This window comes from Aotus nancymaae, unplaced genomic scaffold (assembly GCF_030222135.1).
Source record: "Aotus nancymaae isolate 86718 unplaced genomic scaffold, 86718_ANA_hifiasm-v0.15.2.pri h1tg000002l, whole genome shotgun sequence".
NCBI classification, from domain to species: domain Eukaryota; kingdom Metazoa; phylum Chordata; class Mammalia; order Primates; family Aotidae; genus Aotus; species Aotus nancymaae.
In genome coordinates this window covers 55071402-55086743 of record NW_026988413.1, presented here as the reverse complement: position 1 = coordinate 55086743, position 15342 = coordinate 55071402, and the positions used below count along the sequence as shown (strand labels likewise).

The following is a 15342-nucleotide window of genomic DNA, read 5'->3' as shown; positions in this document are numbered from 1 at the left end:
GCGATTCTCCTGCCTCAGCCTCCCTAGTAGCTGAGATTACAAGCATGCACCACTGCACCCTGCTAATTTTTGTATATTTAACAGAGACGGGATTTTGCCATGTTGGCCAGGCTGGTCTCGAACTCCTGACCTCAGGTGATCCACCCACCTCAGCCTCCCAAAGTGCTGGGATTACAGGCATGAGCCACTGTGCCTGGAAAGCCTGGCACTTTTTAAGAGGCCAAGGACTCCCACCACTGCCTGCTCTTCTAATGGAATTAGCAATCATGCTCTTGATTTGTAATCTGCAACAGTTTAATAGCAAATTAGAAAGCAAAAAGAATGAAAAGTGAAGAGAAAATGCTTCTCTGCCTCACAAAATCACACAGGTGAATGATAAAGTCTACCTTCCCATAAATGGGAAATAAGATATACAAGCATTGACCATTAGTCAGATTTTGAAAACACATCTATATGATATAATGATTTGCATTCCATAGCGAATTACTTGATTCAGAACACAAGTCCCGATCTGGGAATGGCTGTGTACGTGAGATTCAACAGACTGAGGGAGAAGGCTTTGGACTCATCAGTGACTAGGTGGGCAGGGCCTGAAGGAGAAAGCAGTGCTAATATCCCAAAGACACGCCCCCTCTCTTGGGGCTGTTGAGTGGACTGAGCTGTGCTAAAGTTTTGGAAATGTGTTATCTTCCTCTCCCTGAGTGCACCCTGTGATTCAACTGAGTACAATTTTCTTGGGGTTGGGGGAGGCGCGCCAGGTTGTCATTTCTAGCAATCTATGTGAGCTCAATAATAAAGAGGTAGTGAGGTAGGCAGCATGACACAATGCAAAATACACAAGGTTTTGGAATCCGACCAAACCCCAGTCCTGACACTTACTGCAACCTCCCTAACCTTTCAGAGATTGTTTTCTCATTTGTTAAGCGTAGATTAAAATATTATCTTTTTTTTTAACGCTGATCAACTGTGGGGCCTCTAGCTTTCCTGAACCTCTCAGTTTTCTCATCTGTAACATGGATGTAATCTCATCTGCCTGTTCCCTTTAAAGGTGTGACAATTAAATGAGAACGCAGAAGTCATAGTATTATCTTGAGGGTGATTATAACAATTAAAATCAACAGGGACATAGTAGAAGATTTAAAACAATATGTAATATTATTGCTACTACTATGTAAAATTATAACAACACATTATTTTTATGGAGTTTGTATTATTCTTCCATTTAATGAAATGGATACTTATCTCCAAGAGTGGTGCATACAATAATTTCAAGAGTTTGAGGATTTCACATTGAGTCTATACCCTGATCTATACCTGTTACTCAATTTCTTTAAATCCATGTGATCAGTTAACAAATGTTAAAAATGAAAATTGAGCTAGGGGCTCTTAACTTTGTTTTAATGTCACAAACACCTTTGTCTTTTGGCAGTCTGCTGAGGTCTATGGACTCTTTCTCAGCATATTTTTAAATGCATAAAATAAAATATATAAGATTACAAAAACAGCCAATTATATTGAAATATATAATTATCAAAATATTGTTTAAAAGAACAAACGAGTGGAATAGTAATATATGTGCCTCTTTATTAATATATTAAATACAATCTAGTGGCAGTCCTAATAACTGTTGTGATTGTGAAGTATCAGTGATATTTTGGAATATTTATAACAACTGAAATGTAGTAAGAATATATTTGTGATTTATATGGGTGAAAATGTCCCAGAGACTGCTATTACTTCTCTAGTTTTAAACTGCATTTCAGTTACAGCTTAATGAAAATAAAGATGAGTTTTTTAAATCCCACATTAAAATTCATGGAGCTCCTGAATTCTATCCCTGATCCTCTTAGGGGAATCCACTGCTCCTCAGCTAAGAACCTCTGGTTTAGATAAAAGAGGTTGTTCATTAGACTAAGTGACTCCTGGATTGCAGTGGAACCTCATGGGAACCATCAGTTTGAAAGCAAAGTTCAGGAATCTTGAGTGGCCCTGTAGGCGTTTCTCGAGATTTACCGTTCTGCAGACTTAAAGCTGCTGGGAATGGGAAAACTGTCAGTTGACAGTGAAATCACAGGTGGCAAATTTTGTGCAATACTGATACTCTTTATTCTGAATTTTGGCAAAGATGTGTGTTCCCTATGTGAGTAAAATCTGATTCATCATGTTCCCAGGCCAGAGAACACTTGGTAATTCTAATTCTGCTTTGAGTTACAGCGTGTTTTTATCTTTTTCTAATTATTTGATAACTGTTTCTTATTGGGGGTGTGTGAGTTCTCTCTTTGTGATTTATTTATTCTGCTACTACTATAATCTTTAAGAAATTACAATTCTTATAGAAACTACAAAGATTATTTTTCTCCTTTCTTTTGGCTTTTTTCCATTAAAGAATTGAAGTCATTTGTGTTAAATCTCTAACACCTGAAAGACTTGCTACTAGGATGAATAGAAAATTATGTATTTAAATAAAAATTTCTCTGAAAAAGTAACCAAGGCAAGGCTTAGTCTGTAAAAGAGGGAATTTGCACGTGGATCCTTTCGAGTTGAGTGTTGGGCTCTTTGGTTTCACAGAGGCATTTCAAGTAATCAAATTCTGCAGAAAACCTAAATGGAGTGATCTGGCCTTCTATTTATAGGGTAGACCTTGAAGTTGTCCAGTCAAGAAAACAGCTTACTCTGTTTGCCCCACTTTGATGGGCACTGGTAAGACTATAGATCATGATAGTCCTTGACAATAAGAAATTTCCAAGCCAATTGAAAGGTCAATTCATCTATATAAAAAATAATTGGATACTACTCCACTACAGCATTTAAGACTTAATTAAAGAGCAAAGATCATAATAGCTTTACTCAGCACTGTATGCCCAGAAGGCTTTGCACAAACTAGTTGATCAATACATGGTGAACAAGTGAATCAATGCTGTTATTAGAATTCAGGAAAAGGAAAAATCCCTGTGGACTTCTGGTAGATGGTGAGACTTAAGGTGTGAAGGCTGTGGATCAGCCTTGAGAAGGAAAAAGGCATTCCAACTATAGAGAATGTGAAGCATGTAGCAATCAGATGACTAGAGTCAAGGGTTTCTCTTGGGAAACCCAGGCAGAGAAGTTTGTTGGATAATGTTAACAGAGAGTAAGGGAAGAATCTAGACCTTAAGCATGTCAAAGACATGATAAGAAGATTGTTCCAGGATGACACTTCTTGTAGCATGAGACAGAGCAGACTGAAGGGAGGAAAGACAAGGGGCAGCACCACCAAGATACTGTGCCAGATGAGGTTCTAAGAGGGCCACCTAGGTTGTGGCAACAGGAATAAATAGAAAGTGTTTCATTCCGAAAACATTTAGAGGCAACAAATTTCCTGGAATGGGCATGAGCTTTGGGCAGCCCTCATTTTCAACTTTAGAAAACTGAGCGGCCGGGCATGGTGGCTCACGCCTGTAATCCCAGAACTTTGGGAGGCTGAGGCGGATGGATCACGAGGTCAGGAGATGGAGACAATCCTGGCCAAAATGGTGAAACCTTGTCTCTACTAAAAATACAAAAATTAGCTGGGCATGGTGGCGCATGCCTGTAATCCCAGCTACTTGGGAAGCTGAAGTAGGAGAATCACTTGAACCAGGGAGTCAGAGGTTGCAGTGAGCCGAGATTGTGCCATTGCACTCCAGCCTGGAGATGGAATTGCGAGACTCTGTCACAAAAAATAAAAAATAAACAAACTGAGCAAGTCCCCAAAGAAGTGAGAAACAATATTCAGATAAAAAGTTGGCAAATCACTGTTGCCAAGGACAAACAAATTACATTTTTCTTTTGGCAAGTACTTTTTTTGGAAAGAAATCTTAAAGGCAATGAAGAGAGAATGACAGCAGCAACAACCAACATTTCTCTGGTTATTTACAGTTTCAAGAACATTTTTGCATATCCAAGCATATTTGAAAGAATGGAAAACAGAGCAAAAACAGAATCATTATGAAATGTATTTTTATCATAGATTAGTATACTTTTTTATATGACAAAATACATCAGTATCAAGCAGTATCTATTCTGAATATTCTCTCAATGGCAAGAACTAGAAGGAAAAACCAAACAAAATTCTTATTTTGGGTCCTGCTTTTCTATCTATTGCCTACTAAAGGTATAACTTCACTTGTAAAATAAATGTCCCTAAAAAGATATGCATAGCTGTCATATTACCTTCAATTTCTAAGGAGAAAAAAAGCTATTTCAATGTATGATTGAAAATAAGTATGTTTTAAGTTAAAAAATAATTTGTAATGTGATATAAACTACTCTCTGGATCAGGCAGAGTGGATCATGCCTATAACCCCAGCACTTTGGGAACCTGAGGCAAGAGGATAGCTTAAGACCATGAGTCTGAGATCAGCCTGGGAAATATCATGAGACCATGCTTCTAAAAAAAATTTTTTTTAATTTAGCTGGACATGCCCAGAAGTTTGAGGCTGCAGAGAGCTATTGTCACATGATACTCTAGCCTGGACGTAAGGGCAAGGCCTGTCTATAAACAAAATAAAACAAAAAAATGGCTCCCAAATCATCTACTTTGTAAGTTCAGATTTTCACCTATGATTTATGGATTTTATAATACTCCTTTTCTATGTTTATGCACATAGATACATGCACATATATTCATATATATATATATATATATACACATATACATACACATATATACACATACTTACATATCATAGTACAGAATGCCTCAAGAAAGTACTGAGTGGCATTCAATATTATAGGACTGGAGGACCTTAAGGAATTCCTGAAAGGGTGTTAGAGAAACCTCAGGGACCTCCCACAGTGGTCACTGGAGCCAGCTTGCACCAGCTCAAGGGAGTTGATTGTTAGCATCTCTTCCCAACTCCACACTCAGTGACGTTGTGTTGGTAGCTTAAAATTGGCCACAGTGGAATTATTTACACCACGGAAAGCAGTAAACACTAGGAATTGGTGCTTCTCCTCATCCTTGCCACCAGCCAGTTGTTAAGCATTTACCAGAATACTGCTGTTCCTAAAATATATTTCAAGAACTACTGATAAAGAGATGGAGGTATGCTAATGGAAAGGCATACAGAGATAAAAAATGATGAAAGAAACATCTTTGAAGGACAGGAATAAAATTGGATCTAAAAATAAAAGGATATTCTTATGATAAACTCTCAACAAATGGATAGAGGCGTTACGAAGAAAAATGCCTTCCCTAGCTGAGAAAAAAATACGATTTAGTGTTCAAAAGGTTTAATGTGTTCCAGGAAAAATTAATTGAAGGAACATAGTTAAGCTTGGAAATGTCTTTAATTTCTCAGAGAAAAGGAAAGTCTTGTAAGCATCTTAGCAGGAAAAAATAGGTTACCAACAAAGGAACAAAAAATCATGCTAGCTTCAGACTTTCTATAACCTGAAATATCAAAGTTTATGGACCAATATTTAAAACATCGGGGTTTTAAAGATAAAATACAGAACATGATTCAAGAACTATACATAAAGATAAGGTTTTGTTTATCATGCAAAATAATAGTCATTTTCAGAGATCAATGGCTAAAACTCTCCTGCATCTTTACTGAAAAAAGATTTTTAAAATTATATTTCTAGTTATCATCAGATGAATCAAAGTCAAGGCTAAAGAATAAGTTATAAGAAAAAAGACCATCAATGAATGGCCTAGAGTTAAGACTACATACTCATTATAAATATAATTACAATATCGAGTGCGAATACCAAAATTCAATATTAAAAAGAAAGTTAAATGATTAGCAAAAACTATAATTAATATGTGTTCATACAGGGGAGTAGGAGTGAAGGGGCATCAAGTTCAAGGGAGAAGTAGAGGGACAACTGAAATGTATTATATCATTGTGTAACATAGGAGGACTCAAAAGTTGTTGTTTCATCTTGACTTTGGTAATTAGAGAAATGCCTGTCAAAGTATTTTTTAAAAACATGCCCATAGCTACTAATTAGAATATACAACAGAATATTTATGTATCTTTTGAATACCTATGTTTATTATACAAGTAAACATAGTTCATTAAGCAGAAGTCAGAAACTCTTAAGTGCAGTAACATAAAAATCAAAATGTAAAACAAGATGATAAAAATAAAACCATACACTCAAAAATTTTTTTGAGATAGGGTCTCACTCTTTCAAAACACAATCACAACTCACTGCAGCCTTGACCTCCCATGCTCAAGTGATCCTCCTGCCTCAGCTTCCTGAGGAGCTGGGACTACAGGTGCATGCTACCACACCCCACTAATTTTTGTATTTTTTTGTAGAGATGGGGTTTTATCATGTTGCCCAGGCTGGTCTCAAACTGCTAGGCTCAAGCAGTATGCCTCCCAAACTGCAGGGGTTACAGCAAGCCATCACACACGGCCCGTACACTCAATGTTGACAATAAATAGTGATCTTTTAAACTGCTCTCTTAAAAATGCAAAGAGAATGAATTTAAAAATAGAAGCTAGCTATGTGCTACACATAAAAGATAAACTTAAAATCCCACATCACAAAGGTTAAAAATACAGAGAAATGTAGTTATTCCCCAAAAAGCACAAGCAAAAGAAAACAATGGTAACTATGTTAATAGCAGTTAAAAATGAATTCAGGCCAGCCATGGTGGCTCATGCCTGTAATCCCAGCACTTTAGGAGGCCAAGATGAGCGGATTACTTGAGGTCAGGAGTTGGAGACCAGCCTGGCCAATATGATGAAACCTCGTCTCTACTGAAAACACAAATATTAGCTAGCCATGGAAGCGCACACCTGTAATCCTAGTTACTTGAGAGGCTAGGGCAGGAGAATCGCTTGAGCCCAGGAGGTGGAGGTTGCAGTGAGCCGAGATCACACCACTGCATTCCAGCCTGGGTGACAAAGCAAGACTGTGTCTCAATAAATAAATAAATAAATATTACTGGTTCAAAGAGGAAAGCAAATATAAAATAGTTGGTTTAGAAAGTTGAAACAATACTTATCAAATTATATACTTTTCCCAAATTCTTCTTTAGAATTCATTTCATGGCCCTATTTTTTACTTTTTTTTACTTTTAAAAGGAGAGAAATCAAATCATGCAAATAAAAATATATAAATTAGCTCCTAGTTTAATTATTGGCATATTGATAAGTAACAACTGGCTTTTCAAAAAAAAGTATGCATATAAATGTATGTGCATTTACTATAAAATTTTATATTTTGTATTTACTATTTTATGGATATAAAGGATGTGTAGCATACAACTTACAAATGATAAAACATACAATATTCTTTACTGTAAATTCCACGTAGCCAATCAATTCTCACAAGTTTTCATTGACTTTTGCCAAAGAAACTCATAAATATAGCTAGCCAATCAACAGTTGAACCTGAAGAATGATTACAGTTCCAATATGAACTATTTTATTAACATTAATAAAACACAAGTGATATATGTCAAAGATATATGTCCAAACTCTGCTTGTCTGTCAGTGATGTGAGTGCCTTCTGTGCTGAATCAAAGAATAGTTTTCAAGTATTGAGAGAACATTAATGTTTTGTGCTATTTCACAATGTTGTGGCTACAGACATGACCTACTTTTAAATTTAATTTGCTTCATTAATTGTGTTCTCCATCACTTTAAGTTTAAACAATAAATCAAGCCCTGATTTGTAATGTTTGATGTTTTCCATGGTATAGAATACTTCCATAGTGGCCAAATCCAAGCTGCCAACGAGAGGTCACCAAACACGGATTTGGGAAAAAATGGGCAGTAGCACTCTATTCTGTAGCATTTTCACCAAAGAGATACAATAGACATAAACAACCACAAGAACACAGATAAAGTAACATGTAGAAAAATTTTAGAAAGTAATGAGTTTTAAGTATTTCTTGCCTGTATAAGAATTTTAAATATATAAGGAGGAATCACACATCATTTGATAAAAGTTTTATTCAATAAATGCTGCCGAAATAATTGGTTAGCTATTCAACAACATTTAAAATGTAAAACTATGTTTAGCTTATATACTGCACAAAAATAAGCCTTGGGCCACATGGGTTGTAGCTTGCTGACCCCTGATTTAGATCATTGCTTCATTCATCTACAAAGATTAATTCTAGATTGACTATATATTTAAGTAAAAATACATGCATACACACAAATAAGCAAATGTATATTAAATGCCTGGTAGGAGGAAGACTATATTTAAGAGCATCAGAAGAAATTTCAAAGGGAAAGCTTTATAGATTTGACTTTTAAAAAATTAGTTAATGGGATAAACAGAAAATATGGTCCCACTTCTTAGGCTGGCACACTTGCAGAAAATGGTTAGAGTCAGAAGATAAAGAAAATTACCACCCAGAATTTTCTATGTAAGCTTTCCTAAATGTCTCATCACTGCTATTTTTCAAAGGAGCTCAAAAAGCTATATTCTCAAAAATAGTTCATTCTTTCACAATAGTTTGAGAAATGTTTTTTCAAAGTCAAATTTGAATCTCTCCTGGTGTGATCACATACCCTTCCTGACTGGTCTTTCTGTAGTGAAAATAACAAATTGGGCCAGGCATGGTGGCTCATGCCAGCACTTCAGGAGGCCCAAGTGGGCAGATCACTTGAGCCCAGGAATTTGAGACCAGCCTGGGCAACACAGTGAAACCCCATCTCTACAGAAAAACACAAAAACTAGCTGGGCATGGTAGCACACTCCTGTAGCCCCAGCTACTCAGGAGGCTGAGGGAGGACTGTTTGAACCCAGGAGATTGAGGCTGCAGTGAGCCATGATTTTGCCATTGCACTGCAGCCTGGGCGGCACAGTAAGACCCTGTTTCAAAACAAACAAACTAAAAAGAATAACTGACATAAATTTGTGATACATTTGAATATTCTGTCAACTCTTTTGTTATTCTGTCCCTTCTCCGAAAAAGAGAAGCAATATTCAGTGTTGTCAATACTCCATAAACAGTCAAAAAATAACCAGTGTGAGGCTCCTTAGAGGTGGTAAGGGTCTCAACAGGTAGCCAGAACATGGAAACAGGGATCTGGGACAAGAGTGTTCAAAGTTTCGTAATGAGGATGTTGGCATTCTATTATGAAGAGGTCCCAGACACCAAACTGGAATGTAAAAGCCAGAGAACTCAACTGCCCAGGAAGGGGGACCAGAAAGAAACAGGCAAAGTCTAACTCAAGCTACCGGGCACATTGCTGTAAGAGTGACAAAAATGTTAGCCAAGGCAGAAGACCAGTTATTCAAACTGAACTGGCCAACTAGGGAGAGCGCAGGCACCAGCTTAGGAACTTGAAAGCATCCAGCAGTCCCTTATCAGAATAGCAGTGTCACAGTGGCAAGGTGTTGATAAAGGTAACACTGCCTTTGCAGAATGCTAGAGCAAGTCAGAGACTTTGGGAGCATAATTATTTTCAGTGTTGTACAAATAACACAAGCATTACCTTGGCAGGAGTCGCATTGTCCTGTTGGTGATAGTTGTGTTAGACAGATTGAGATACAGGACCCCTGGACAGCCCTCAGAAATGTGTCTCATTGACTCATCCTGCATGAAAAATAGAGAGAAGACATTTATCAAATTCTAACAGACTTTGCAATTTCCCCATTATCTTTCTATTATCCCTCTTCCTGTTTCAGAAAAATTGATATGCAAGAGTTGGTTTCTTCATATTCTTTATCTGATACTAGGTTGAAATGAAATTAAAAAGAAGCCAATGCTTTTGCTCAAAGCATCATTACTCAGGCCAGATGCAGTGACTCATGCCTGTAACCTCAGCACTTTGGGAGGCCAAAGCGTGCGGATCACAAGGTCAGGAGTTTGAGATCAGCCTGGCCAACATGGTGAAACCCCAGCTCTACTAAAATTACAAAAATTAGCAGGGCGTGGTGGTGCGTGCCTGTAATCCCAGCTACTCAGGAGGCTGAGGCAGGAGAATAGCTTGAACCTGGGAGGCAGAGGTTGCAGTGAGCCAAGATCATGCAACCACACTCTAGCCTAGGGGGACAGAGTGAGACTCCATCTCCAAAAAAAAGCACAATTACTCCCTCCTTTTCTCTTTCCTTGGAAATAAAATCTCATTCTGTCACAATGACACTTCATTAAAATGTGAACCCACGCAAGTTCAACTGTGTCACAAAAAATTTGAGCTCAAAAGTCAGTGTCAAACACTTCTCACTCTTCATATACAGGAAAGAAATTAAAAACGGATCCATTTTAAACTTACAAAAATTATTCTGAAAGACAAGAATAGTAAACACTCTCAACAACAGGACTTCAGTAACAGTCCATATTTATATACATATACCTTTATACATAGATGTGTGTGTGTAATTAAGCTTCTGTGGTTCTGCTAACAAAATATTTTAAACAGCTGAACAGATTTTTACTAAATTTATGGTAAGTTTGAGATGGCTAAAATAAAATATTGGCTACATGCCAGTTGGAGTTGGGGTTAGGGTGAGGGAGAATCTCAAAGATTCAAGCATCCTTCCCCATGAAAGTGCAAAACTGAAGTAAGACAGTAGTGTGACCGTGAAATAGGAGAGACAGAAAAACAGGTTTCACGCACAGATTCTAAATTGAAATTTACAAGACCAGATGAATTGCAGGCTTTGATTGCAACAAGCTGCTTTTTGTATAAAGATAACACTATAGAAAATACAATGAGTACCAGTAGATTTTTATTTAAGGATTGATGAATCTCCCTAGAAACATCAACAGGGCAGCCAGTTTAACTATTAGTGGTGCAGCCAATGTTTGACACTACATCAGTCCTGAAAAGAATAGACCATTGCAGGTATCTATCTATCTGAAAGAGGTAATCATGAGAAGGCTAGATGATGTGGTTCTGAGAATTCTGCATCACAAATATGGCCACTCCTCACACCACTAAGAATAGTAAAGGCTTATACTCAGCAGGATCATTGATGTTTAACATTCTATTCATTACTATTTCCAGTAGTCATGGATTTTTAAAATAATAAAATCCTGCAGGTCACAGCATCTGTCATACTCAGATAGGAATTGGTTGGTTTACAGGGACAGCAAATCATACCTTAAAGAGAACACAAGATTCTGTTTTAAGCTGCAAACCTCTGTGATTCTGCTATAGAGAAGGTTCTATGCACCCATACTGCATGAAAGGCCAGTGCAGAGCTTTTGAGAAACACTATTCTTAACTGTATTCAAGCTGCCAGCAATTTTTCTAGATGTCCCATTACCAAAATGTAGGATTTGAATAGATGTGGATAGATAAAATGTGTACAGTACAATTTTTCCAAAAAGAATGGCAAGAATAACCATAATGAGTGGCATTGTAGTCTAATACAAAGGAAACCTGTCTTTGAAAACGTTCAGCATGCCAATCAAGTGTCAAAGTGATCATACACTTGTTGAAAAACCTTGGCAAAATGCAAATAAGATTGGGCAAGGAGAGGAGAGAGAGTTGGCTTAAACACCCTCAGAGAGACAACCACAAAGAAGATGAAAATGTGGGGACCAGGAAGAGGAAGGTGGAGTAAGAAATCTGACTTTGTGCTTGAGATGAGGAGGCAATTCATTCTCTGCATTTTCCTGTCTAGAGAAGCTTGAACATCCAAACAAATTTAGAATACTCCCATTCTCTGTACTTAAAAGAATTCAAGACTTAATCCCCAAATGTTTGAACACATAAATGCAAAAACTGAGTGCCTACATTGCAGAATGGCTTATGAATTTGTCTGCAACGTACTCAAATCCTTCTGAATGTAATATAGTTCATAAGACAAGCTTAGAAATCAAAGCTCTTTGAATGAATGTTACCCAACTCTTTAAATGTAAGCCTGTGTCCCAGTCTACGTCTCAAGGGGAAAAACAATAGTAAAATGTAGCTGGATAAAATTATCAGCCTTGTATATTATTAGACTCCAAAACTGGACAAGACTTTGATGTTCACAAATTCAATACAGATGGCATTGTTTTGACTTCCCTATTAGAGGGCCAAACTCAAATAATATGATTTTTTACTCAAGTACAGAACTGAAGCTCCCTGAGGGCAAGAACTGAAAAATGATTTATTTTTTAATTCCCTCTGACACCTAGCAGAACATATTTAACATAGTAGGTGCTAAAACATCTACAGAAAGAATAAATCCATTTGACAAACAACCTCATTATAAACACAGGCAGACATCTGGAGAATGTGGTAGTCAACATTTAAAATCCCTCTTCATGAAGGAGTCCATGTTCACTTTGCTAGTGGAGAAAGAGTGTAACCAAAGAAAGTAGAACATTTTTTCCCTGATATCATCTTTGACATGTCTGTCTATGCCTGCCTTTCTTGTGGATGATCCTTAAGGGCAAATTTGAACATAAAGAAACAGCTTATTTATGTCAAAGTACGAGCCACTGAGAAGATGCTTAGTTTACCATCTAGGGTGGTTCTTCATGTTCTGCTGGATAGGGATTAAACAACTAATTTAAATGCTGAATTTGGGTGTTGAGGTAAGGAGTAGAGGTGTTCTGAGGGTCTTAATATTTTTCTGTACACATTCTATTTAAGAATAATGCCTTCCATCTTTTGAAAAGACATTTTAGTGTGGAAATAGGGGGATGGATTTCATGGGAAAAAATTACTAAAGGAGAATTTTCAAAGTGCTCAGTTCTAAAATGGGAGATATATAGGTAAACATAAGTGTAATAGACAGTTTGAAGTATCCATGTTGAAGTACTGAGACCAATTAATTTCTCCCTCTCCTGAGTTCAGGAGAGGGAGAAATTAATTCCATCAGCCAGGCGCAGTGGCTCATGCCTGTAATCCTAATACTTTGGGAGGCCAAGTGGGGCAGATCACTTGAGCTCAGGAGTTTGAGACAAGCCTGGCCAACATGGTGAAACCCCATCTCTACTAAAATTACAAAAACTAGCCAGGCACAGTGGCACGTGACTATAATCCCAGCTACTCAGGTGGCTGAGACAGGAGAATCACTTGAACCCGGGAGACAGAGGCCATAGTGAGCCAAGGTCACGCCACTGCACTTCAGCCTGGGTGATGGAGCAAGACTTCATCTCAAAATAAATAAATAAATAAAATTAGAAATTAACTCTGTCAAAACGTGAATGGAACTGTATAGGGCAAGGGGGTTGAGAGAAAATGAAGGGTGACTTTTAAAGGGTATAGGTTCTTTTAGGGGTGAGGGAAATGTTCTAAAGTTGGTTGTGGTGATGGTCACACAACTCTGTCAATATATCAGAACCATGAAATTGTACACTTTAAGTGAGTAAATTTAATCTCTATATAAATACAAATTTATTATATCTCAATAAAGCTGTTTTTTAAAGGTCACTAAAAAAAAGAGAGCAGGAAGACCCAATAGAATTGAAGAGTGTGTTAAAGAATGAAAAAGTGTTAGCCAGGTTGGGCTGGGGTGCTGGGAAAAGAAGGGTGGTCATTTTAGGCAGATGGAAAAACAAGTTCAAGGACACAAGGAAATAGCATTACATGAACAGGGAACTTCAAGTGGTTCAGTATTTAAATAGAGTAGAAATGGGAAAGAAAAAACTAGAAAGATGAAGCTGTAAAAGTGAGGCTGAGAGGTAGCAGGGAGGAGCCAATTCATGCAGTCTTTTCACTGGCAAGGAGAGCTTCCCCTTCATGGTGGAGTTGGTGCCTCATGATTGGCATTCCACAGCCAGGCCTTCTTCCTATTCTCTTCTGTCTCCTAACTGACTTGCTCCGTGAGTTGCTTCAGCTGACTCTCCATCATCCTCTATAAACCTGTTTCCATTTTCCTGCCCCTGTTTTCCTTCTACCACTCTCTAAGCCATTTTTCCTGGAAAGATCAGTTTATGCCTCATGCCTCATCTTCTCACCTCTTGTCTACATCACAATTCACTACAAATAGATTTCTGCTCCAATATCCCACTGAAACTGTTGTAGCAAAACATGGCAGTCCCTTCTGATTCTCAAACCTACAATGCATTTTTTAGTCCTTTTCTTACCTATTCACTTTGGTTCTTTCTGAAACTCTTTACTCACTATCATTTTGTGATACCCCTTCATTGTCAACCTACTTCTCTTACTAATCCTTCTGAATATCCTCTGTCTGCTCCTAAAAGCCAGCATTCCCTAAGGCTCAACTTTAAGTCTTCTCCTCTCATACTTTCTCTCTAAGTTTACCTTATTCACTCTTGTGATGTTAATTATGACTTATATGTAGATGTCAACCCAAGATGGAATCTCAATTCTAGCCAATGTTGTCCATTGCTTACTTGGTATCTCCAGATAATTGTATTCACTAAATATTATTGAACATAATATGCCAAAGTTTGTGCTGGGTGCTATGACTACCACAAAGAATAAGACACATCTCCTGCCCTTTGGGTCTCTTAGGCTATTGGAGGAAGCAGAAACTCTATGATTAAGGATACTTATCATAGGAACCTAGAGGAGCAGCAGTGAACCCAGCCCTGGGAGCCAGTGATGTCCTGGCAGAAGAGGTGATAATAAGCCTTAAAACCTGACAAAGAGGAAAGCACCACTTGGGGACAAAGGGAAAGGGCATTCTAAGCAAAGAGCAAATGCACAACTATAAGGAGCAACTTGGAGCATGCAGCAAAGGACATTCAGCAGCTGTAGTCACTGAAAATTAGCATGTATATGGAAACTGAAGCAAGTGAGGCTGGAAAGGGAGGCAGAGGCAAAACCACAGAGGATCTTCAAGGTAAAGTAATATTAAAGAGCTTTAGCTTTATCCAATTGTGTAGATGATGGGAGTGTGTGTAGTTAATGGAAGATGAAAGTGAAGTAGTCATAGCTGCCTTTTACAAAGAGTATAAAGTGTTTACAGAATGGAAGACAGGTTGGGGACAGAGGGAAAGACTGGAGACGGGAACTAGGAAGAAAGCAACTAGGGATACATGTTCATTTCCATCTTCTTGGGTATAGCTGTTGATAGCCATGAAGATAAAATGAGTTTATCATGTCTAATGGGGCCCAATTTTTTTCTGTCTCATACACACATACCATTAAATATAAATACAGTTCATTGTGGATAGTCATTGAAAAATTTCTACTTGTCAGAGGCTCCAACACTGAGCATACATCTACATGATTAATATTAGCATTGTACAGATGGAGTAAAATTTCTTGTCAATGTTTAATGTAGTTTGCTCTTTTCCACATTGAATCCCAAATAAACACACAACCATCTACTCTGCGTATTGGCACTCCAATGTAGCAAGTCAATCTATATAAACAGCAGTAAAAATGGTTGCTTATACTCACTGTGAATGTTGGGCAGTCAGAGACATTCAACTCTTGCAAGTTCCAACAGTGGCCTAAATCAAATAAGTTACACATTACTAAACTACATATA

General features: G+C 37.6%; 2 protein-coding genes across 2 annotated transcripts in view; one reads left to right on the top strand and one right to left on the bottom strand.

Annotated features, from left to right (window-relative positions):
* Positions 1–15342, bottom strand: part of FBXL13 (F-box and leucine rich repeat protein 13) — a 221782-nt gene that overhangs the window by 145063 nt on the left and 61377 nt on the right. The window contains exons 7-8 of the mRNA XM_064383138.1: positions 15252–15304; positions 9432–9532 (exon numbers count right to left, since the gene is read on the bottom strand). Of these exons, the coding sequence (XP_064239208.1) occupies positions 9432–9532; positions 15252–15304 (154 nt within the window). The remainder of the gene's footprint in view (positions 1–9431; positions 9533–15251; positions 15305–15342) is intronic.
* The window catches only part of LRRC17 (leucine rich repeat containing 17), a 30733-nt gene that overhangs the window by 1237 nt on the left and 14154 nt on the right, over positions 1–15342 (top strand). The gene's annotated exons all lie outside the window — the stretch shown is intronic.